We start from the raw sequence: 25928 nt of genomic DNA on the forward strand, positions 1-25928 counted from the left end.
TAGAGATTCAGCATGGAAACAGACTCATCTGCCCCCCCCCCCCCCCCCCCCCCCCGAATCAACACTGACTATTGATCACACTAGTTTAATGTCCCACTTACTCGTCCCCTGCCTGGAGGAGGCCATTCGGCCCTTCGAACCTGCACCGCCATTCATTGTGATCATCCACAATCAGTAACCCGTGCCTGCCTTCTCCCCATATCCCTTGATTCCGCTAGCCACTAGAGCTCTATCTAACTCTATTTTAAATTCATCCAGTGAATTGGCCTCTACTGCCTTCTGTGGCAGGGAATTCCACACATTCACAACCCTCTGGGCAATTTATGGAGGCCTGGGACGTTTAGTTTAGTTTAGTTTAGTGATACAATACGGAAACAGGCTCTTTGGCCCACTTGGTCCAAGGCAACCATCGATCACCCATTCACACCAGTTCTTTGTTATCCCACTTTCTCATCCACTCCCTACCCACTAGGTGGCCATTTTACAGAGGGACGATTAACCTTCCAACCCGCACATTTTTGGGATGTGGGAGGAAACTGGAGCACCCGGGGGGGGGGGGGGAGGAAACCCACACGGGTCACGGGGAGAACATGCAAACTCCTCACAGACAGCACCCGATGTCAGGATCGAACCTGGGTCTCTGCAGCGGCTCTCTACCAGTTGCGCCACCGTGCCGCCCATAGTTGGCGGTGCACAATGTTTGACAATTGTTTTATAAGCACGTTGACATTGCTGCCTACAATGTAGGCTTGTATATGGCTGAGCATACAAGTGGGCAACAGGTCCACTGACATGTCATTTCTACTCTCAACCCAGAGCTTAGTTGTGGCTGATTCACTCTGATCAGTGTCTCGTAAGATGGATTCCCCTACTGGCGATGAATCAGAGATACTCATTCCTAATAAATCATCTTGAAAGCAAGATAATTATCTCATGACATGAACAACTGGAAGAGGAAGTTATCAGAACAGGAAGCTGTGAGATGAAAAGTTAAAGAATATTGAATTTCCAAGAAAATCCATCCACAAAAGATTACAACCCAGTTGTATAAATATCGACTTCTCTAACTTCAAGCAACCCTTGCTTTCCCTCTCTCTCCATCCCTCCCCCATCCTAGTTCTCCGACCAGTCTGAATGTCCCCCTGATTAAACTTTATCGCTGTTTGCTTCGTTGTCACCTTCTCCCAGCTAACAATGATCTACCCTCCATTTTCCTTCATCTCCATTTCCTTTGATGTCTCGTTTTCACACCTTCCTTATCTCTTCCTTCCTTATCTCTCTTGTCTCCCACTCCCCTAACTTTCAGCCTGAAGAAGGTTCTCCGCCCGAAAACCTCACCCATTCCAACCCATCACCCAAAACTAAGTTTATGTCAAACTAAAGGACACAAAGTGCTGGAGTAAATCAACAAGTCAGGCAGAATCTCTGTAGAACATGGAGAGGTGATTTCTGGTCGGGTTGGAACCCTTCTTCAGACTGATAGAGGTTGGGTGGGAAAGAAAACTGGAAGAGAAGTGGGGGGCAGGACAAGGCATGGGAGATAATACATGAACACTTGCAAGGGGGAGTGGGTTTATACGCAGATAGATTATGACTGCTTTTTGACTTTTCATCTCTGGCCTTTGTCCGACCATCTGCCTATCAACCTCCCCTCCCCCCCTCCCCGCTCCATCACCTGTATCCACCTATCACTCCCCACGCCTTGTCCCACCCCCACCTCTCTTCCTGCTTCCTCCCCACGAGTACAATGATTCTGAAGAAGGGTCTCGACCCGAAACGTCGCCTATCCATGTCCTCCAGAGAATGCAAGATCTCCAAGTTTGCGGATGACACGAAGCTGGGGGGCAGTGTTAGCTGTGAGGAGGATGCTAGGGGGCTGCAAGGTGACTTGAATAGGCTGGGTGAGTGGGCAAATGGAGCAGGGAGGTTCTACTGCAGTTGTACAGGGTCTTGGTGAGACCACACCTGGAGTATTGCACACAGTTTTGGTCCCCTAATCTGAGGAAGGACATTCTTGCCAGAGAGGGAGTAAAGAGAAGGTTCACCAGACTGATTCCTGGGATGTCAGGACTTTCATATGAAGAAAGACTGGATAGACTCGGCTTGTACACTCTAGCATTTAGAAGATTGAGAGGAGATCTTATAGAAACTTACAAAATTCTTAAGGGGTTGGACAGGCTAGATGCAGGAAGATTGTTCCCGATGTTGGGGAAGTCCAGAACAAAGGGTCACAGTTTAAGGATAAAGGGGAAATCTTTTGGGACTGAGATGAGAAAAACATTTTTCACACAGAGAGTGGTGAATCTCTGGAATTCTCTGCCACAGAAGGTAGTTGAGGCCAGTTCGTTGGCTATATTTAAGAGTGAGTTAGATGTGGCCCTTGTGGCTAAAGGGATCAGGGGGTATGAAGAGAAGGCAGGTACAGGATACTGAGTTGGATGATCAGCCATGATCATATTGGATGGCGGTGCAGGCTCGAAGGGCCGAATGGCCTACTCCTGCACCTATTTTCTATGTTTCTATGTTTCTATGCTGCCTGACCCGCTGAGTTACTCCAGCACTTGTTGTCTTTTTTTTTGTGCAAACTATCATCTGCAGTTCCTTGTTTCTAAATTCACGTTCACGTTAATCCGTTTCTAATTTCTAGTCAGGTGGCACAAAACATCGATGCTGACATTGATGAGACATCAGCGGTTTTCTAATTAGGTTGGTTAGTAATAGCCCCTTGGAAGCAAAACCATTCCAGTCCCCTCAACCCATTCATTTACTTCGTAAATAGGCTTTCAACTTGTCCTTTGCTATTTGCCTTCTGGCCATCCTAAGAGATTAATCTAAAGCTGTCCACATCTTCAACCTTCAGCTTTGAATGGGAGTCTTAACCTCCCTTTCAGAATTCACATAAAATGCACTGAGAGAGAGACCTTTTCTAAAAACAAAAGCACTATATTTTAACCGGCATTGCCAGCTGTTAAAGAATGTGTCAGGTTGCATCAAGCATCGGAGATATGTGAAGTCAGTGACTCAGTAAATGGTCAGTGAATAAGTATTCAAAAATAATTCCACTGCCTTCTCCACGGAGGGAGTTGTAAAGCTTGTGCTAACGGCATCTGATGCTCTTTGGGTCAAAAGAGCATCGCTTTCTGTTGATGGGATTTAAGTTTTCAAATAGAGTCAACAGGCACATGTCCAGAATTGAAAATCCCCTTCAGTATAAAAGAAATTCCAAAATAAACAATAGCCACATGGTCCTGTCATCAGCTGGTGAATTCCAACAACCTAATTTAAAAGGTGAAGTAAAACTGAAAATTAAATGTTAACAGGACTATTATCCCAAAGACTTGTAATCATAAACCAGGCTAATTAATTTTATTTACAGCACTTTATGGGGTTTTGCAGCAGTTAATTGCTACTCTGTTGGTACAATATTAATTTGAAGGGCTCAGACACTAATCATTGCATTTGTCTTCTACGATGTCTAGTTTGAGCCTGCTTAGGCACAAATCGGACACTTGGTTGTAATTGACATGTTTCGACTAAAAGGAATTCATCTGGAGAAGATTACTTCAATATATTTTCAAGTGCAGTGGAGCAGCTGGTAGAGCACCAGGTTTGATCTTGACCTCGGGTGCTAACTGCGTGGAGTTTGCACGTCCACCACTGTGAAACCTACAAACCTAGCACCGCCATCCAATATGATCATGGCTGATCATCCAAAATCAGTACCCCGTTCCTGCTTTCTCCCCATATCCCTTGATTCCGTTAGCCCTCAGAGCCATATCTGACTTTCTCTTGAATACATCCAGTGAATTGGCCTCCACTGCCTTCTGTGGCAGAGAATTCCGCAGATTCACAACTCTCTTTTTTTTATTTTTTTATTTTTTTATTTATTTATTAGAAGTAGACATATTATAAAATGTAGTTACATATTATAGTAAAAAAAAAAAAAACTTTTCATATACAAGATTCACAACTCTCTGGGTGAAAAAGTTTTTCCTCGTCTCAGTCCCTAGAATAACCCCTTATTCTTAAACTGTGACCCCTGGTTCTGGACTCCCCCAAAATTGAATATCAATTGGTCACTGTAAAATTGCCCCTGGTGTTTAAGGAATGGATGCGAGGGTAGGACATCATAGAACGAGTGTGAGCCCTGCCTTGTACAAACTTAAAAGCCCTGCCCCATGGTACGAGTTCATTCCAAGAGCTCTCCCGAGTTTAAAAAAAAAATCAAACTCGTGGTAAGCACGGAGAATGAACGTAGCGGGTACGTCGGAGCTCGGGGACGTCTCTTAGCGCTAACGGCAGGTACTCGGGAAGACTCGCTAACGGCAGGTAAGCACGGGATAGACTCGTGAAGATTTTTCAACATGTTGAAAAATGTCCACGAGAGCCCCGAGTACCGACGGGTGTGGCCATTACCGTAAATCTCCGAGTTCGAATCAGGGCAAACTCGGGAGAACTCTTGGAATGAACTCATACCGTGGGACAGAGGTTTTAGGAAGGGAGCGCTGTGATGTTGCGGGAAGACTTGAGATCTTTGTATGTTGCCTGATGTAAGGAACCACATTTCCAACCTGACCAAAAATGTACGGTTGGAACGGAATTCACAAATGAGGTCAAATACACGGTAGCCAAGAAATGATGAAGACAATGTGAAAAGAAAGAAGGATTTTTTGAGTTTAAAATCTGGAACGCGGTTCGGGAAATAATATTTTATTGTTCTTCCCAGTGCAGTAATATAGCTCCAAATCAAAGTGAGTAACTGTGGCATGAAATGAATTAGAGGCAGAGACAGGAAATGGTCTGCAGCTCGTCTGCGCTGGAGATAAGCAAATTCCGCAAATGATTCCAACTTCTCTGAAGTCATGACAAAGGATTTCCTCCTTTAAGTGTTGCATAGAGTACTGGGTCAAAGCTCATTGTTTTTATAAGATTTGCGGAATAGGTTTGTCTGTAATTTACTTAACCTTTGCTTACTGTAAATATGACACAGTTCTTGATGACATGCAGTGGGATTGAAAAAAATGTGTTTCTCCCAAGTGATACTGTGACAGATTGCAAAACTCGGATGACAATAGCATGTACTAAATAGCAATTAAAACTCCACTTCGTCAAGGAATGTAAGTAATCTAGATCAGGCATGTTTAAGGTACACAATGTTAACTTCATCAATATCTTCCTGATTTAAATATGCAAATCCAGTTGTCAAACAACAGCAGAATCCAAGCGAAAGTACACAAAATGGATATAAAAGAAGGGGCTCGATCTGAAACATCACCTTAGTTTCGCTTAAGGTAGACATAAAATGCTGGAGAAATTCAAACTCAACGGGTGAGGCAGCATTTATGGAGAGAAGGAATTGGCGACGTTTCGGTTCGAGACCCTTCTTCAGTTTAGTTTAATTTAGTTTAGTTTAGAGATACAGCACGGACACAGACCCTTTGGCCCACCGAGTCCGCACCAAACAGCGATCCCCCCCGCACACCAACACTATCCTACACACACTAGGGACAATGTACACTTATTCCAAGCCCAATTAACCTACAAACCTGTGCGTCTTTGGAGTGTGGGAGGAAACCAAAGATATCGGAGAAAACCCACGCAGTCACGGGGAGAATGTACAAACTCCATACAGACAGCGCCCGTAGTCGGGATGGAGTCGAGTCTCCGGCGCTGCGAGCGTTGTAAGGCAACAACTCTACCGCTGCGCCACCATGCCGGCCAATCCATCGCACCAATCCATGTTGTCCAGAGATGCTGCCTGACCTGCTGAGTTACTCCGGCATTTTGTGTCCTTTCCGGTTTACAGCTTGGCTGACTTTTACACCCTATGTGTAAGCCAACAGCCTCTTCTACTTACTAGTAAATAATGCAAAAGAGTTTACTCCTGTGGAAGTCATGTTGCCAGGATTCCAACATTAACAATACTAAAAGCATCCCCCCCCCCCACCCCCCTGGTCAATTTCAATTTCAATTTTAATTTCAATTTCAATTTCAATTAAAAAAACTTTATTGGCACGATAAAAAACATTGTTGTATTGCCAAAGTATAAAACATGACATACATATTTAAAATGCATAAGTATAAATACAAGTATACAGTGCATGGATAGATATGTCCCTGTACATACACTCGCAATAGGCCCATAGCCCTTTATTGATTGCTACACGTTCTTGCAGCTGTAACTCCATCTTCTCCACTCTCCCATCAAGCAAGAGGTACAGAAGTGTGAAAACGCACACCTCTGGATTCAGGAACAGTCCCTTCCAGCTGTTATCAGGCAACTGAACCTTCCTTTCACCAACTAGCGAGTGGCCCTGAGGTACTATCGACCTCATTGGAGATCCTCTGACTCTTTAATTGGACTTTACTGGACTTTACGCTCATTTGTTGAAAGAAAGAATTGTTAATACACAAAAGGACACAAAGTGCTGGAGTAACTCAGTGGGACAGGCAGCATCTCTGGACAGGAGGAATGGGTGACGTTTCAGGTTGAGACCCTTCTTCGGATAACAGCTGAAGATGTCGAAGCATTTATGCACAGATTTAAATCCAAAGTAAAAGTATTGTTTAGTTTAGTTTAGAGATACAGCACGGAAACAGGCCCTTTGGCCCACCGAGTCCACACTACCTGCACTATTCCCTGTCTCTGTACCTTTGGCTGTACACTGTGGACGGCTCGTTGTAGTCATGTATTGCCTTTCCCCCGACTGGTTAGCAAGCAACAAAAGCTTTTCACTGTACCTCGGTACACGTGACAATTAAATAAACTGAAAAAAGTCGAACTAAACCAAACACTCATTTAAGTTTCTACCATCCACCAAAACACCGCAGGCCAGTGGAAAAGCAACAGGGCGTGAGTAGATGGATGGACACGAAATTCTGGAGTAACTCAGCGGGACAAGCAGCATCTCTGGATAGAAGGAATGGGTGACGTTTCAGGAAGGGTCTCGACCTGAAACATCTCCCATTCCTTCTCTCCAGAGATGCTGCCTTGCTCCTGGATGGGTTACTCCAGCATTTTGTGTCTATCTTCGATTTAAACCAGCATCCGCAGTTCCTTCCCACACATGAGTAGATGGATTTTGGCTGAAGTTTCAAACTTGGCAGAGACGAGCGGTAATGACAAATTCACAGCCTCACCTCTCACTTGTACACACGTGCCGCGGGACCTCAGAGAGGATGTAATTGTAGACATCTTCGGGAAAGGAAACCACTTTGACTACGGTAACTACAGAGGAGTCATTGCCAGAGTCGTCATAACTCCGCAATTTGTCATCACGTTTACACTCTTCTCACTAATCCACGGCACCATGTGGGCCTGGGGGCCTGCTTCCCCCCCGTATCGCTAAACTGGATGTTTAAGAAGGAACTGCAGATGCTGGAAAAATTGAAGGTAGATAAAAATGCTGGAGAAACTCAGCAGGTGAGGCAGCATCTATGGAGCGATGGAAATAGGTGACGTTTCGGGTCGAGACCCTTCTTTAAATCCGACGTCTCGACCCGAAATGTCACCAATTCCTTTGATCCATAGATGTGGCCTCACCCGCTAAGTTTCTCCAGCATTTTTATCTACCTTCAATTTTTCCAGCATCTGCAGTTTCTTTTTAAACATTTTTATCGACCTTCGCTAAACTGTGTTGTATTTTTGATCAAATGAGGTGCATTAGAACAATGAGTGTATGTTTCAGAGTGTCAACTCCAGATGTGAATTCTGACATGATTATTGCACTCACCTTCAGCCAGCGGTATGGCCTTTTGAACCAGCTGTGCTTTCAACACAACTCCTCCCCCTTCTGTTGTGGGGTAGACTGACTCCCCCCTCCCCCCTCCCCCCTCTCCCCAATCTTTGCACATCCCCAACCCTTTGCACTTGTCACTTTAATTTCATTTTTCATTTGACTTGCTGTGTTTTTACAACTGTTGGCAGAACAATTTCCCTGCTGGGATAAGTAAAGTTCCATCGTATCATATCGCTATACCACAGGGGGAGGATGGTTAGATAAATCTGTGCTCCACTTACTTACTTGCTTCTAGCTAGAGATGTCCGTCGGGAAATGTTGCCGACTGGCCCAGTGCAGACTGCAGGAGTACGTGCTGAGGGACGCACTGAAGCTCGGTGCAGCCAACGCCAAGGCTCTGTGGGGGAGGACCACAGTCTAGGGTCCTTCCGCTGCTGGACATTGGGGTACAGGGTGCGGTGGGGGACACCCCTCATACAAGGGAAGGGATGTCACCACAGGGGGCCACATGAGTGTCAAGGGTGAGGGGTATAACTGAAGATAGATACAAAGCACAGAAGTGACTCAGCGGGACAGGCAGCATCTCTGGAGAGAAGGAATGGGTGACATTTCTTCAGAACACTACCAAATATGACACTAATGATGAAAGGTCTGAAGAAGGGTCTCGACTCGAAACGTCGCCCATTCCTTCTCTCCAGAGATGTTGCCTCACCCGCTGAGTTGCTCCAGCATTTTGGGTCTATCTCTGACGCTAATGAACATGTGCATAACTGCTAAGAATGACAGAGGAATTTTGCTCAGATTTAAATGCAATGTAATGCAAAGTTTAGTTTAGTTTAGAGATACAGCGCGGAAACAGCCCATCGAGTCCGCGCCGATCTATTTTTACATATACAGGAAGCCAATTAACCTGCAAATCTGTACGTCTTTGGAGTGTGGGAGGAAACCGAAGTTCTCGGAGAAAACCCACGCAGGTCACGGGGAGAACGTGCAAATTCCGTACAGACAGCACCTGCGGCCGGGATCGAAGGCGGGTCCCTGGCGCTATGAGGCAGCAACTCTACCGCTGCGCCACCGTGTCGCCCTCACGAGGGTGCAGATGAATATTTGTAACCCCACCGCCTGTTCTGACTGAAGAAAGCTGGAGTCTCGTAACTCGTGCATCCGCCCAACGACCCTGCAAAGGGGAAATGTTATTTATAATGCGCCCAGCCGCTTCAAGGTTAAGAGTATTGTGTGCTATTTTGCTTGGCTGTTTCCCTTTCACAACATATAAATTAGAGGAGCAACGTAAACAGAAATGGTTCGCATTGACAACTCCACACGGAAGATGCAGAACTGCCAAAAAATTAAATGAAGTATGTTGCTGCAGATGAAGGTCACTTCAACCTGCCCTCTTTGTGTGTGGTGCGGCTCGGAATGACAATAGAGGGGATTTTCAACAGGACTCATCTTTGAAAGCCTTCTCTGTAAACAGGGATCAACAAAGAATATATTTAGCTGGTGCAGGATATTTCGTAGGACATGATATCACAATGATAAATCTCTGGTCATGTCTGTTAATTAAAACCGCACCTTGTCCCAACAGAAGTAGGAGTAGCTCTCATCACAAATATATTCTCTGGGAACTTCCTCCAATGTTTTTAGTTTCGATTAGAGACACAGTGTGGAAACAGGACCTTCGGCCCACGGGGGCCATGCAGATCTGCACATATCCCCCGCACATAAACACTACCCGACACATATTAGAGACAATGTTTTACATTTATACAAAGCCAATTAACCTACAAACATGTACGTCTTTTGATTGTGGGAGGAAACCGATCTTTTACCCAGAGTAGGGGAATCAAGGACCAGAGGACATAGGTTCAAGGTGAAGGGGAAAAGATTTACTAGGAATCCGAGGGGTAACTTTTTCTCACAGAGGGTGGTGGGTGTATGGAACAAGCTGCCAGAGGAGGTAGTTGAGGCTGGGACTAGCCCATCGTTTAAGAAACAGTTGGACAGGTACATGGATAGGACATGTTTGGAGGGTTATTTACCAAGCGCAGGCAAGTGGGACTAGGGTAGCTGGGACATTGTTGGCCGGTGTGGGCGAGTTGGGCCGAAGGGCCTGCTTCCACACTGTATCACTCTATGACTCTCTCGGAGAAAACCCACGCAGGTCACGGGGAGAACGTACAAACTCCGTACAGACAGTACCTGTAGTCAGGATCGAACCCGGATGTCTGGCACTGTCTCGTTCGGTGATCAGTATGTGGTGAGAAGGACTCTCGTTCTATGAGGCAGCCACACTTTGACCTAAGTTTGGCAGCCAAGCAAGCAGAACTTATGGGGAAATAACTGGTACCTATTTTGCTTCTCTCCTCAGAGCTCTGTAAATGTTAACTTCCAAACGACATCTGACCATAGAAGAAAGTAGTTCTTCCATTCAGCTCGTCAAAGTGTCTGCCGTCATTTAGTTTTGCAACGTTAAATGTTGGACTATTAGGGCAATGAGCAAGAGTGTAATCGACTTCTTGGGACCAGACTTAAAATCGAAACCCAGAACTACAGAGCTAATTCTTATTTTAGTTTAGTTTAGAGATACAGCGCGGAAACAGGCTCTTCGGCCCACCAAGTCTACACCGACCATCGATCCCCGCACATTAACACTACCCTACACACACTAGGGACAATTTACATCTATATCGCCAATTAACATGCAAACCTGTGCGTCTTTGGAGTGTTTGGGAGTAAACTTAAGATCTTGGAGATAACTCACGCGGTTTTGTTCCCCTATAGAAACATAGAAACATAGAAATTAGGTGCAGGAGTAGGCCATTCGGCCCTTCGAGCCTGCACCGCCATTCAATATGATCATGGCTGATCATCCAACTCAGTATCCCGTACCTGCCTTCTCTCCATACCCTCTGATCCCCTTAGCCACAAGGGCCACATCTAACTCCCTCTTAAATATAGCCAATGAACTGGCCTCGACTACCCTCTGTGGCAGAGAGTTCCAGAGATTCACCACTCTCTGTGTGAAAAAAGTTCTTCTCATCTCAGTTTTAAAGGATTTCCCCCTTATCCTTAAGCTGTGACCCCTTGTCCTGGACTTCCCCAACATCTTCCTGCATCTAGCCTGTCCAACCCCTTAAGAATTTTATAAGTTTCTATAAGATCCCCTCTCAATCTCCTAAATTCTAGAGAGTATAAACCAAGTCTATCCAGTCTTTCTTCATAAGACAGTCCTGACATCCCAGGAATCAGTCTGGTGAACCTTCTCTGCACTCCCTCTAGGGCAACAATGTCCTTCCCCAGATTTGGAGACCAAAACTGTACGCAATACTCCAGGTGTGGTCTCACCAAGACCCTGTACAACTGCAGTAGAACCTCCCTGCTCCTATCTGTTGTTTCTATGTGAAACAACAGAACGGATAATATCATGAGGCGATACAGTGTGGAAACAGGCCCTTCGGCCCATGGAGTCATGCTATCACCAACCACCCATTTAGTGGAGAACACTGTAGTATTAATGTTTAACAGAACCATTTTGTTTACACTGCAGTGTATGATTGCAATAGCCTGCTGTTTAATCTGAGTAACCTGCTTTTGTACATTCATGTCATGAAGTAACAGCATCAGACAGAAGCAAAGTGTCAAAATGATACAGGTAACTGCAACTGAAGGAGGTTGTTCTGTCCACCTGTCTGACATTAGCGAGGTGGCGGGAGGGTTTGTCAGCTCCCGCACGTATTTTGACGGTAATTCACCCAAGGATAGCCAGAGCAGCAGTCAAAGTCAAGAGACTTCAAGTAGAAATTAATTCCAGAACAAATTGAGCATTGCTGACCCTTGAACTATTTTGAAACGGCAGAGATAGATAGATTCTAGATTAGCGCGGGTGTCAGAGGTTACGGGGAGAAGGCAGGGGACTCTTGCCATAGAGGGAGTACAGAGAAGGTTCACCAGACTGATTCCTGGGATGGCAGGACTTTCATATGAAGAAAGACTGGATAGACTCGGCTTGTACTTGCTAGAATTTAGAAGATTGAGGGGGGGATCTTATAGAAACTTACAAAATTCTTAACGGGTTGAACAGGCTAGATGCAGGAAGATTATTCCCGATGTTGGGGAAGACCAGAACAAGGTGTCACAGTTTAAGGATAAGAGGGAGGTATTTTCGGACCGAGGTGAGAAAATCATTTTTTACACAGAGAGTGGTGAATCTGTGGAATTCTCTGCCACAGAAGGTAGTTGAGGCCAGTTCATTGACTATATTTAAGAGTTAGATGTGGCCCTTGTGGCTAAATGGATCAGGGGGTATGGAGAGAAGGCAGGTATGGGATACTGAGTTGGATGATCAGCCATGATCATATTGAATGGTGGCTCGAAGGACCGAATGGCCTACTCCTGCACCTATTTTCTATGTTTCTACGTTTCTATGAATGGGGTTAGAAGGGAGAGATACATCAGCCAATGGCCTAATTCTGTTCCTCTCACTTATGATCTTATGTCTTGAAACATCTGATTCCTGGGTGAAGCTAATGTTTTTGTTCTGCTGCAAGGTGATCGAAGATGTTACTAGGTTATTTACAAGGTCAGGAGTTTAACATATGGTGAGCTATTGAAGGCACTGGGCCTGTACTCGCAGGAGTTCAGAAGGATGAATAGGAACCTCATTGAAACTTACCGAATAGTGAGAGGCTCCGGATAGAGTGGATGTGGAGAGGATGGTTCCACTAGTGGGAGAGTCCAGGACCAGAGGTCACAGCCTCAGAATTAAAGGACGTTCCTTTAGGAAGATGAGGGATGAATTTATTTCCTCAGAGGGTGGTGAATCTGTAGAATTCTTTGCTGCAGAAGGCTGCGAAAAGGCAGAGATAGATAGATTCTTGATTAGTACGGGTGCCAGGGTTTATGGGGTTAGGAGGGAGAGATAGATCAGCCGTGATTGAATGGCGGCGTGGACTTGATGGGCTGAATGGCCTAATTCTGCTCCTATCATTTATGACCTTATGACCTTATGGCCATCAATCTCGAAGACAACCACAACCCCAGATCAAGTTGAACAAGGCGAATTTGCACTCAAACCGAGTGTTGAGGGTCACCTTCAATTAAGTGTTTTTCGTAAGAGTAATGCCGATGATAATTCGCGAGTTTAGTTTAGTTTAGAGATACAGCGTGGAAACGGGCTAATTGGCCCACCGAGTCCGTGTCGACCATCATTTGAGTTAAGCTTATTTAAAAACAAAGGATTTTCTCGGTGCCTCGGTACATGTGACAATAAACTAAACGCAAACTCATCGATCACCCATACACTCGCTCTATGTTACCCCAGTTTCACAACCTACACACCAGGGGCAATTAACCTGCAAACCTGTACGTTTTGAGATGTCTGTCAGCACTGGAGCACATGAAGAAAACCCACGCGGTCACGGGAAGGACGTACAAACTTCGTACAGACAGCGCCCGTACTTAGGATCATAAGGTCATAAGGAATAGGAATGGAATTAGGCCATTCGGCCCATCAAGTCTACTCTGCCATTCAATCATGGCTGATCTCTCTCTCTCCCTCCTAACCCCATTCTCCTGCCTTCTCCCCATAACCTTTGACACCCGCACTAATCAAGAAAATATCAATCTCTGCCTTAAAAATATCCACTAACTCGGCCTCCACAGCCTTCTGCGGCAATGAATTCCACAGATTCACCACCCTCTGACTAAAGACATTTCTCCTCATCTCCTTCCTAAAAGAACGTCCTTTAATTCTGAGTACTTGGAGATTCTGGCACCATTACTTAATACAACAAATCTACCACTGTGCCACCGTGCCACAAAGGGACTGACTGATTTGCAGTCAGAGTTGCAATATTTCCATATTATCTTACTTCTTTCCATCACATTAAATCATCAAATGACAATGCTCTTTTTGAAAAGGGCGGCATAGTGGTGCAGAAATACCTTCATTCTAAAGGTACATCCTTTCATTCCGAGGCTGTGCCCTCTGGTCCTAGACTCTCCCACTAGTGGAAACATCCTCTCCACATCCACCCTATCCTAGACTTTCACTATTCTGTAAGGGGCCTGTCCCACTTTGCCGATTTTTTTTCGGCGACTGCCGGCTGACATATCGGGTCACGGAAAAATCTGCTGCGTGATGCGACGTGACGCGGCGTGATGACGTGTTGACGCGCAGTGTTTTTTCAAGTGCATTGTGATTTCAGATGGCGTACGACACTTGTGTAAGAAGGAGCTGCAGATGATGGTTTAAACCGAAGATAGACACAAAAAGCTGGAGTAACTCAGTGGGACGGGTAGCATCTCTGGAGAAAAGGAATGGGTGACGTTTCGGGTCGAGTCTGAAGAAGGGTCTTGACCGGAAACGTCACCCATTCCTTCTCTCCAGAAGTGCTGCCTGTCCCGCTGAATTACTCCAGCTTTTTGTGCCTACTTTCAGTGTACAATACTTGTTTTGATATCATTTGGGAGTTATTCTAGTACATACATGCAGTCCATGGCAACACAAATCCCCGAACATCACATTGAGGCTAATCTAGACAGCTGTTGAGTGATAGAGTCATACAGTGTGGAAGCAGGCCCTTCTGGTCACCCTGCCCACACTGACCAACATGTCCCATCTACACTTGTCCCACCTGCCTGCCATTGGCCCATATCCCGCTAAACCAGGCCTATCCATGTACCCGTCTAATTCCTTCTTAAACATTGCGATAGTCCCTGCCTCAACTACCTCCTCCGGCAGCTCGTTCCACACAGCCACCACCCTTTGTGTGCTAAATCTATCCCACTGATCCCTATAAAATCATTCAACTTAAACCTGTGTCCTCTGGTTCTCGAGTCCCCTACTCTGGGCATGAGACTCTGTGCATCTTCCCGATCTGTTCCTCTAATGATTTTTGTACAACTTTATAAGATCACTCCTCGTCCTCCTGCGCTCCAGGGGATAGAGTTAGACAATAGACAATAGGTGCAGGAGTAGGCCATTTGGCCCTTCGAGCCAGCACCACCATTCAATGTAATCATGGCTGATCATCCCCAATCAGTACCCTGTTCCTGCCTTCTCCCCATATCCCCTGACTTCGCTATTTTTAAGAGCCCTATCTATCTCTCTCTTGAAAGCATCCAGAGAACCTGCCTCCACCGCCCCCTGAGGCAGAGAATTCCACAGACTCACCACTCTCTGTGAGAAAAAGTGTTTCCTCGTCTCCGTTCTAAATGGCTTACTCCTTATTCTTAAACTTTGGCCCCTGGTTCTGGACTCCCCCAACATCGGGAACATGTTTCCTGCCTCTAGCGTGCCCAAGCCCTTAACAATCTTATATGTTTCAAATAAGTTCCCGGCTAAAGTTCTCAACCCTGTCTAGGCCACAATCCAGCAAAAGGGAGTGTTGATCTTCATCCAAGTTTCTACAATGGCTACCATATCGTATATCCAGTTGCCTAGCTCATTTGCTTCACCCGTTATTCTCCTTGCATTGAAATAAATACCATCAGTCCCGCAATATCCACAAGCATGGCCCTGCCGGTTCACCCTAGTAAATTTACTTTACCTAACCTCTACCTTCTACAGAGATGATAGTGACATTTAAGAGCCTTTTAGATGGGCAACTGGCACTTGGAGCCAGCACCGCCATTCAATAAGATCATGGTTGATCATCCTAAATTAGTACCCCGTTCCTGCTTTCTCCCCATATCCCTTGATTCCGTTAGCCCTAAAGCTAAATCTAACTCACAACTCTCTGGGCGAAAAGGTTTCCCCTCATCTCAGTCCTAAATGGCCTACCCCTTATTCCTAAACTCTGACCCTTGGTTCTGGACTCCCCCCAACATGTGGAACATTGTTCCTGTATCTAGCCTGTCCAATCCCTTAAGAATCTTATATGTTTGACAAGTATTTTGTACTTGTACTTGGACAAGTTGGGCCGAAGGATCTGTTTCCGTGCTGTATGACTCCATGAATCTATTATCAGAGCCCAGCAACAGAAGTGACAAAAGAATCCTGAGGGTTAGTGATTCTACCCGTGTTGTGGTGTGCCGTGGTTAGTTCCCAATCTGCTTCTACCACTCCCTGTTGTCGAGAATTACGTGCTTCAAAAACCCTCTGCCAAAGGCCGTTTCTCTTCATTTCTCTCATTCCAATCAATTTTAAAATTGTCGCCACTTTTCTGAAGTGATTGATGAGCGCTGGAAAACGTAAGAAATATTATTTTAACAATTTAAATGCAGAACCTTGACTGCAATTTGTATTCTGGAATTCTGCCTAATTTTTATACATTTGCAATTGGAATGGGAGCAAAGGAAACATTTTTTTTCCCCTCTCTCAACTTCTGCTTTGAACGATTAGGTTCTCCACCCTCTGCTTGAGAGGCGTTTACAAGCTTAAACCATGATTATTAGTTCCTCGCTTATCTATGTGGTGATTGTTTCATCAAAGTGTGACCTTCATTTGCAACACTGTTTGAGAGAGTGCATTCCGAGCACTTCAAACTCTAATGAAAGGATGCAGAAAGGATAGATGAGCTTGAGATGAAGTTACTGTAATCTTCTTTAATATGTGTCAATTCTGCTCAGGCACGGCACTCAATAATTAAAGGGACAGACAAAGTTTGGAATTCACACGGTTCATGCTTGGAACCTCAGTATTGTTTATGCAGACAAGGTCCATGAGTGTGTAACTTCTCGGAAGTTTAGTGCAGATTTAAGTTTAGTTTAGTTTCAGTTTAGTTTCAGTTTAGTTTTAGTTTAGTTTTATTAAGTAGTTTAGTTTAGTTTAGTTTAGTTTAGTTTAGGTTAGTTTAGTTTAGTTTAGGTTAGTTTAGTTCAGAAAGGAACTGCAGATGCTGGTTTATAACAAATACTAGACTAAGTGGGACCCGTTGGGTCCCATGTTCACATGGGAGGGCTGGTCCCCCGACGCAATATTCCACCTCTCCACCAATTCCAATATTGGTGGCCAGTGGGGGGTCTTTCTGGAGTGCTGGTATGGGTTCTTGGGGTGGCAGCTCAGTCCCTCAAGCCTGATCTGCTGGCAGCTCACTCACAGCTGGTGGGCTGGCAGTTGACTCATGACTATTCCTTGAAATTCCATTTCAAGCAGGGTGCAAGTCCACCAAATACAAATCCATGTTCCTACCATTTCAAGCAGGGTTCAAGGCCACCAAATTCAAGTGCAGTTTCTAACCACTTCAAGCAGGGTGCAAGGCCACCGAATTCAAGTGCAGTTTCATACCACTTCAAGCTGGATCCAAGGCCACCAAATACAAGTGCAGTTTCATACCACTTTCAGCAGGGTGCAAGGCCACCAAATTCAGTGCAGTTTTATTCCACTTCAAGCAGGGTCCAAGGCCACCAAATTCAAATGCAGCTTCATACCATTTCATGCAGGGTGAAACCACCATAAAACCACACAAAACACCAAACTCACAGTTCAGTAGACATTCAGTGTGTTCCGTTGATTCACAGGTCAAACAGAGTCATGACCTCTTCCTCCCCCATCATGCAGAGACTGAGCCACACCCACACTTCCGGGTTTTATAACCCCTCCCCCTCCCACCGGAAAAGGTGTAGCTTTCATGGCGTGATTGACAGGAGAGAGCTATTCAACATTTTTTAAACACTAATAACACTTTTATTTTTCATTGATGGGAAGAATTCTCTGCACCGGCTCAGCGGAGGGGGGACTGAGTAAGATGGCCAAAAATCACAGCCGTAAGTGTAGCGTTGTATCTAAAATCAATACACAGTGCAAACAGGAAGTGCATTTGCAGTAGTGCCTTTTAACTTCAAGCCAAAGCACCCAAGCCGCCATTTGCAGTAAGTAGTGCCTTTCAACCTCAAGCCAAAGCACCCAAGCCACCATTTGCAGTAAGTAGTGCCTTTCAACTTCAAGCCAAAGCACCCAAGCCACCATTTGCAGTAAGTGGTGCCTTTCAACCTCAAGCCAAAGCACCCAAGCCACCATTTGCAGTAAGAAGTGCCTTTCAACTTCAAGCCAAATCACCCGCCACCATTTGCAGTAAGTAGTGCCTTTCAACTTCAAGCCAAAGCACCCGCCACCATTTGCAGTAAGTAGTGCCTTTCAATTTCAAGCAAACCTCCCAAGCCACCATTTGCAGTAAGTAGTGCATTTTGAACTTTAGACCAAAGCTCCCAAGCCACCATTTGCAGTAAATAGTGCATTTCAACTTCAAGCCAAAACACCCAAGCCACCATTTGCAGTAAATAGTGCATTTCAACTTCAAGCCAAAACACCCAAGCCACCATTTGCAGTAAGTAGTGCCTTTCAACTTCAAGCCAAAGCATCCAAACAACCATTTGCAGGCAGTGCCTTTTTGCTTCAAACAAACCATATTTTCATTTTCAAACCACATTAAGGGTACTCACAGTTGTGTAGACATTTGTTCAGTGTCATTCAGAGCTCAGAGAGACATGACCCTTGGCTTCATCCATCTTGCAGAGAGTGAGTGAGGCACACCACTTCCTGGTTTTATAGTCCCTCCCCCTCCCTCCAGCAGGGGCAGCAGAGAGAATGGTGAATTTTTAAAAAACACTAATATCTCTCTGATTTGTCATCAATGGGAAAAATCCTCCGCACCCGTAAGGCGGAGGGGGGCTCTGGGCGAGGTGGCCACAAATGACGGCCGTAGGTGGCGGCGTTCTGTCGGAAATCGCAGCACAGTAGGCCAAAAGCGGTCAAGATCAGAGATTTAGTAATATATAGATAGACACAAAGTGCTGGAGTAACTCAGCGGGTTATGCAGCATCTCAGGAGAAAAAGGAATGGGTGACGTTTCAGGTCGGGACCCTTTTTCAGGTCTATAAAATAGTTTATTAAAGTTACTTTAAGGAAATCTCTTAAACAGAATGTTTGTTCAAATGAGATTGCTGGATGAAGACCTAACGCCTTGATATAACATTGTTCTTTATTATGAGAAATAGTCCCATGCCAATAGCACAAAATGCTAAATGCTAATAGGACTCTATTCCTTGAAGCACAGGAGGTTGATGGGTGAACTAATATAAGTGTACAAAATCATGAGAGGAATATATCGGGTAGATGCAAAGAGTCTCTTGCCCAGAGTAGGGGAATCAAAAACCAGAGGACATAGGTTTAGGGTCTCGACCCAAAACGTCACCTATTCCTTCGCTCCATAGATGCTGCCTCACCCGCTGAGTTTGTCCAGCATTTTTTTAGGTTTAAGGTGAGGTGGGGAAGATTTAATAGGGACCTGAGGGGTAACTTTTTCTCATTAAGGTTGGTGGGTGTATGGAACGAGCTGGGTGGGTGAAGACAGGTTTAGAGGGGATATGGGCCAAACGCAGGCAGGCGGGACTAATGTGGATGGGACATGTTGGCAAGTTGGGCCAGAGGGCATGTTTCCATGTTGCAAGACTCCATGACTCTGTGACTAAACACACGATTTAGTGCTGGATATGGGTATGCATGGCTTCCAAATTGGATTCCATTGAAGTTGATGGAACAAAATTGCAGTAAATAATACAGCTTAACATTCAGCGAGCACTGCTTTGCAGATTAAGTGCTATTAACCAACGACAGTGAAAATGCAGACTGAAGATTGTCACATCAATATGTTAAGACTTCATTTGCCAATATCACCATTACAAATTTCTACCCTCTGCTTGTATGTCGAGGCTACTGATCTAAGTATGTCAGTCAACGTTTGATGTTCCATGTAAACTTAATTAAATTTACATGCACTTGTGTGTTAAAAAGTAAAAGCCGGGCGCAATGCCAAGGGAATTATTTGCTAAATAGGTAATCTAGTTTCAGGATGTGAGGAAATTTGAGTCATGGTTTTTAGCAACTGAGCAGAAAATCAAAATGCCTTGAGCAACACTTTTCAACATTATTTTTTTTCCCTCTCGATTGGGTGCAGTTTTTAAAGAAATATATAGCAATTAGTTGATAGATGCTCAAAGTCGCAGTCATACAATATGACCTGAAACGTCACGTATTCAGTCCCTCCAGAGATGCTGCCTGTCCCGCTGAGTTACTCCCGCATGTTCTGTCCACCTTCAGTGTAAACCAGCATCTGCAGTTCCCTCCGACAAATGGAAACAGACCCTTTGGACCAACTTGTCCATATTGACCTAGACGCGGCAAGAAAATATTTGCATGGATAACAGCGTAGATCAAGTCAAGTCAAGTCAAGTCAAGTTTATTCGTCACATACACATACGAGATGTGCAGTGAAATGAAAAGTGGCAATGCTCGCGGACTTTGTGCAAAAAGACAAACAAACAAACAACCAAACAAACTGCAAACAGAATGGAACAGAATCACATATTCTGTGGAGAATATCACAGATGGAGTCAATGGAAGGGAGGTTGGTTTGCGTGATGGTTTAGAGATGCAGCACGGAAACAGGCCCTTCGGCCCACCGGGTCCCTGCCGACCAGCGATCCCCGCACATTAACACTATCCTACACCCACTAGGGGCGCAATTTTTACATTTACCAAGCCAATTAACCTACAAACCTGTATGTCTTTGGAATGTGGGAGGAAACTGAAGATCTCTGAGAAAACCCACGCAGGTCACGGGGAGAACATACAAACTTTGTACAGACAGCGCCCGTAGTCAGGATCGAACCCGGGTCTCCGGCGCTGCATTCTCTGTGAGGCAGCAACTCTACCGCTGCACCACTCCGACTGCCTTGTCTGGGCTGCGTCCACAATTCTCTGTAATTCCTTGCGGTCCTAAATGGAGCTGTTCACAATCAGTCTAAAAAAGGGGTTCTGACCCGAAACATCATTTACCCATGTCCACTAGAGATGCAGCCTGACCTGCTGAGTTACTCCAGCACTTTGTATTATACTATGTAGGAAGGAACTGCAGGTGCTGGTTTAAACCAAAGATAGACACAAAATCCTGGAGTAACTCAGCGGGTCAGACAGCATCCCTGGAGAAAAGGAATAGGTGACATTTCAGGTCGAGATGTCTCTGAAGAAGGATCTCGACCCGAATCATCACCTATTCCTTTTCTCCACAGATGCTGCCTGACCCACTGAGTTACTCCAGCTTTTTGTGTCTAACTTTGTGTAATTCTCTTGTTTATAAACCTCCTTGTATAATCATCATCATCATCAACGGCGGTCACTTGAAATGAGTATGACTGTCCTCTCATGGAGGACGCCAGTGCGTGACTTTGTTTAACGTGGGGAGACTGGTGCACAGACAGCCACCCCACGGTCCTTGACAGATCTGGGTCAGGATCCAGTGGCATGGAGTCCAAGACGACCGGAGACCCTTTCCTGCTGCAGCCTTCATCCGCCTTCCCAGCCGTTGTGACGCTCCACTAAGGTCAGCCATCGTCCTCCGCCTGTTCCACCGTTGAGGTCTTGGTTGGATTGCTCTTTGTCAGAGACCTCCCCCTCGACCTTACCGCCATGGGTGGCCCTACCAGGAGCATAGCTACAGGCGGCATCGCTCTCAGGACCTCAGGTCCACACAAGCTTCTCCACCACGACAAGGTGACAATCCACGGAGATTGTTGTGGTAATAAAGTCAAATTAAGGTATTGGTCCTCTTGTAGCTGGAAATAATTATTACATGTTAATGATACATGAGAATTGGCCACACATTTAGGAGATGGGTGATATGTTGATGGCAGTGCCCCAGAAACCTGTTTGCTTCTCACTATCTGGCCATCTACCTCAAACAAATGACCAGTGTTGGCCTCCCCATTATTCTTAACCAACTTTCAGGATTGTGCACATTTATTGTTGATTAGATTCAACACTGGAGCTAAATCTACTAATTATAACAGCGAGTACTCTTCAAACAATCTTGTAATTGTTAATGATTATCAATAAATATCAATCCACATGATGTCACTTTGTCACTGCATTGTTTATGTGGGTTTTGAGGTTTTGGTCTATTAGAAGTGCAGTTAATATTTGTATTTTTCTATAAATATGTGGCTGATTAATGAAAATAACACACTTAGCATGCCAATAAAATAAATGAAATTCACCAGTTAACACGGTCATAGTTGGTGGCTTTGCAGTAACCTCTTGATTTGCTACAGAAAGGCTGCACGTGAATGCTACGTACTGAATAAAGGATGTGTTTTTTCTATGTCAGGTCTCCCTCGAAACAGACTGAATGCACCACACCTGACTGTATCTGACAAGCAGCTGGTTATTGAAGTCAATGGCACAATCAACATCACATGCAGGTAAGGTTTTGTATACCTATTTAACCAAAGGTGTGTAGACAAGAAGGTGAGTAACCGGCGCCCGGACGGGACGTCGAAGGACGAGAAGCCAAACCCAAGAAGCGTAACGTCGAAAATCCAAGATACCGAATGGACACAATGCCGAATGGACAAGACGCAGAACGGACAAGACGCAGAATGGACATGACGTCGAAAAGCCACCGAACGGACATGACATCACCAGGGACGGGATTGGTCTGACACCTTGTCAGTCATCGACAAAGGTCAGCGAGTGGTCCAGACTATCCGCCTCCATCACACCACTGGCCGGGGGGAGATGGGAGGGGGGGAGGGGAGCTTGAGCTTGCGTTTGTAAAATGGTGGCAGTGACTTCAAGCTGCTGCGATTGCCACAAAGGCTTTTCGACATCATGTCTGTTCGGAGTCAGGTTGTTTTTCAGCTTAAAATCTGACAGGGAACGAACATGACGTCGAAAAGCCTCTGTGGAAAACGCAGCACTGCCACTATTTTACAAACGCAACCTCAAGCTCCCCCCCCCCCCCTCCACCCACTCCTGTCTCCCCCCACCCCCCCACCCCCCCCACCCCCCCCCCCCCCCCCCCCCCCCCCCGACAAGTGATGTGATGGACGCGGGGATCTGGATAAATCGCTGACAAGGTGTCGGACCAACCCCGTCCCCGGAGACGTCATGTCCGCTTGGCGGCTTTGCGACATCATGTCCATTCTGCATCTTGTCCTTTCGGCGTAGTGGCCGTTCGGCTTCGTATCGTTTCGGCATCGTGTCCGTTCGGTATCTTGGCTTCCACTTCTTGGCGTCAGCCTTCGACATCCCGTCTGTACACGGATATAACCAAAGGTGCACCTTCAGATCACCTTTGGTTCTGTTTAGTTTAGTTTAGTTTAGTTTAATTTATTGTCACGTGTACCGAGGTACAGTGAAAAGCTTTTTGTCGCGTGCTATCCAGTGAACGGAATGTCTACAAATGACGCGGTCCACAGTGTACAGGTACATGATAAAGGGAATAACGCTTAGTGCAAGATAAGCACTAGAATAACGCCTAGTGCAAGATAAGCACTTGTTGGTTCACAGAAGAATGTCAGACCATAACAGTCATCCAAAAATCTAGCGCAGACAGGTTGGATGGTGGTGCAGCGGTAGAGTTGCTGCCTTTTATGCCCCTGTCCCACTTAGGAAACCTGAACGGAAACCTCTGGAGACTTTGCGCCCCACCCAAGGTTTCCGTGCGGTTCCCGGAGGTTGCAGGTGGTTGCCAGAGGTTGCAGGTAGTGGAAGCAGGTAGGGAGACTGACAAAAACCTCCGGGAACCGCACGGTAACCTTGGGTGGGGCACAAAGTCTCCAGAGCTATCCGTTCAGGTTTCCTAAGTGGGACAGGGGCATTACAGCACCAGAGACCCGAGTTCCATCCTGACTACGGGTGATGTCTGTACGGAGTTTGTATGTGACCCCGTGGGTTTTCTCCGGGAGCTCTGGTTTCCTCCCACATTCCAAAGACGTATGAGTTTGTAGGTTAATTGACTTGGTAAAATTGTAAAAAATTGTCCCTGGTGTGTGTGTGGGACAGTGCTAGTGTGTGGGGGTCACTGGTCGGCACGGGCCCAGTGGGCCGAAGGGCCTGTTTCCGCGCTGTATCACTAAACTGAACACAGCACAACAAATGACATTATGGACAGTTATTTTGCTCACAGAACGCCTGCATTTTCTGATTGGCATTCTGTTTTCATCAGTAAACAACTTCATAATCGTTTTGAATGAGCAGCAGTCATGAAGTGATTCTTTATTTTGTTTCATTGGGAGCTTTGTGTGTTGTTTTCTCATGCAAGTTTAATCAGAAGATATCAAAGGCAATCTAATCTGAACTATCCCAGCAGAGTAAACAATGATGTCCTCCAAATTAAATGGAAGAGCAGCTAATCTGGTCGATAGAATTAGTGAGAGACAAAGAATTTCTATTCATCGTTTTGATCCTAATTTAGATGTTGGAATGTCACCAAAGATAAAAAAGTGATTAATACAAAGTTTTTAAACTAACATTTTTTTTAAAATGATTGAGAACACTACAAACAGCTGAGCAAATAATTGACACACCAGGAGAACCCGGAACTTACCAAGTATGAATGAATGAATACGTTTATTGTCATTGCACAATACTGTGCAACGAAATTCCATTACATCTCCTCCGGTTAAAAAAATACAAACACGACAACCATTGACACATATGTACACTTATTAGTAAAAAATAAATAGGTATTTTAAAAGAATTTAAAAGAATTTAAAAGAATTTGGCGGCATTTCTTAGAATTACATTTTGCTTTCCCAGCATTCTCTGTTGGAATTTAGCTCTTTTATCGCACATGGGTAGAAACTATTCTTTAGTCTACCGGTGCGAGCCTTCAGTCCTGAATCGCCTCCCAGAGGGTAGCAGAGTAAAAAGGTGGTTGGCAGGGTGGGATGTGTCCTGCTTGATATTTGTGGCCCGGCGCAAGCATCGGGCCCTATATATGTTATCCAAGGAGGGCAGTTGGGCGTTTGTAATGTTCTGCGCAGTTTTTTATAATTCCCTGCAACGCCCTCCTCTCAGCCACAGTACAGCTAGCAAAGTAGTGAAAGGCTTGGACAGTAGATGTGGGAGGATGTTTCCGCTAGTGGGAGAGTCTAGGACTAGAGGTCACAGCCTCAGAATTAAAGGTTGCTCCTTTAGGAAGGAAATGGGAAGGAATTTATTTTCTCAGAGGGTGGTGAATCTGTGGAATTCTTTGCCACAGAAGGCTGTGGAGGCCAAGTCAATGGATATTTCAAAGGCAGAGATAGATAGATTCTTGATTAGTACAGGTGTCAGGAGTTATGGGGAGAAGGCAAGAGAATGTTAGGAGGGAGAGATAGATCAGCCATGATTGAATGGCGGAGCAGACATGATGTGCCGAATGGCCTAATTCTTCTCCGATCACATGGCCTTATGTCCTTATGAATTGCAGATGGTAGTTTACAAAAGAAGACTCAGTGGGTCAATAGACAATAGACAATAGGTACAGGAGCAGGCCATTCGGCCCTTCGAGCCAGCACCGCCATTCTATGTGATCATGGCTGATCATCCACAATCAGTACCCCGTTGTGTGTAGGGAATAGAAACATAGAAACATAGAAAATAGGTGCAGGAGTAGGCCATTCGGCCCTTCGAGCCTGCACCGCCATTCAATATGATCATGGCTGATCATCCAACTCAGTATCCTGTACCTGCCTTCTCTCCATACCCCCTGATCCCTTTAGCCACAAGGGCCACATCTAACTCCCTCTTAAATATAGCCAATGAACTGGCCTCAACTACCTTCTGCGGGAGAGAATTCCAGAGATTCACCACTCTCTGTGTGAAAAATGTTTTCCTCATCTCAGTCCTAAAAGATTTCCCCCTTATCCTTAAACTGTGACCCCTTGTTCTGGACTTCCCCAACATCGGGAACAATCTTCCTGCATCTAGCCTGTCCAAGCCCTTAAGAATTTTGTAAGTTTCTATAAGATCTCCCCTCAATCTTCTAAATTCTAGCGAGTACAAGCCGAGTCTATCCAGTCTTTCTTCATATGAAAGTCCTGCCATCCCAGGAATCAGTCTGGTGAACCTTCTCTGTACTTCCTCTATGGCAAGAATGTCTTTCCTCAGATTAGGAGACCAAAACTGTACGCAATACTCCAGGTGTGGTCTCACCAAGACCCTGTACAACTGCAGTAGAACCTCCCTGCTCTTATACTCAAATCCTTTTGCTATGAATGCTAACATACCATTCGCTTTCTTCACTGCCTGCTGCACCTGCGTGCCTACTTTCAATGACTGATGTACCATGACACCCAGGTCTCATTGCATCTCCCCTTTTCCTAATCGACCACTACTATCTACCTCATTGGTGAACCTCGGACTTTACTGGCTTTACCTTGCACTAAACGTTATTCCCTTATCATGTATCGATACACTGT

The 25928-nt window shown here is 45.3% G+C and overlaps 1 protein-coding gene across 2 annotated transcripts in view; it reads left to right on the forward strand.

The window, feature by feature from the left end:
- LOC116979194 (vascular endothelial growth factor receptor kdr-like) overlaps positions 1–25928 on the forward strand; it is a 163978-nt gene that overhangs the window by 11374 nt on the left and 126676 nt on the right. For both annotated transcript variants that reach the window (XM_033030756.1, XM_033030757.1), the window contains exon 2: positions 21848–21941. In XM_033030756.1, coding sequence (XP_032886647.1) covers positions 21848–21941 — 94 coding nt within the window. The remainder of the gene's footprint in view (positions 1–21847; positions 21942–25928) is intronic.

Source organism: Amblyraja radiata, chromosome 12 (genome assembly GCF_010909765.2).
Source record: "Amblyraja radiata isolate CabotCenter1 chromosome 12, sAmbRad1.1.pri, whole genome shotgun sequence".
NCBI classification, from domain to species: domain Eukaryota; kingdom Metazoa; phylum Chordata; class Chondrichthyes; order Rajiformes; family Rajidae; genus Amblyraja; species Amblyraja radiata.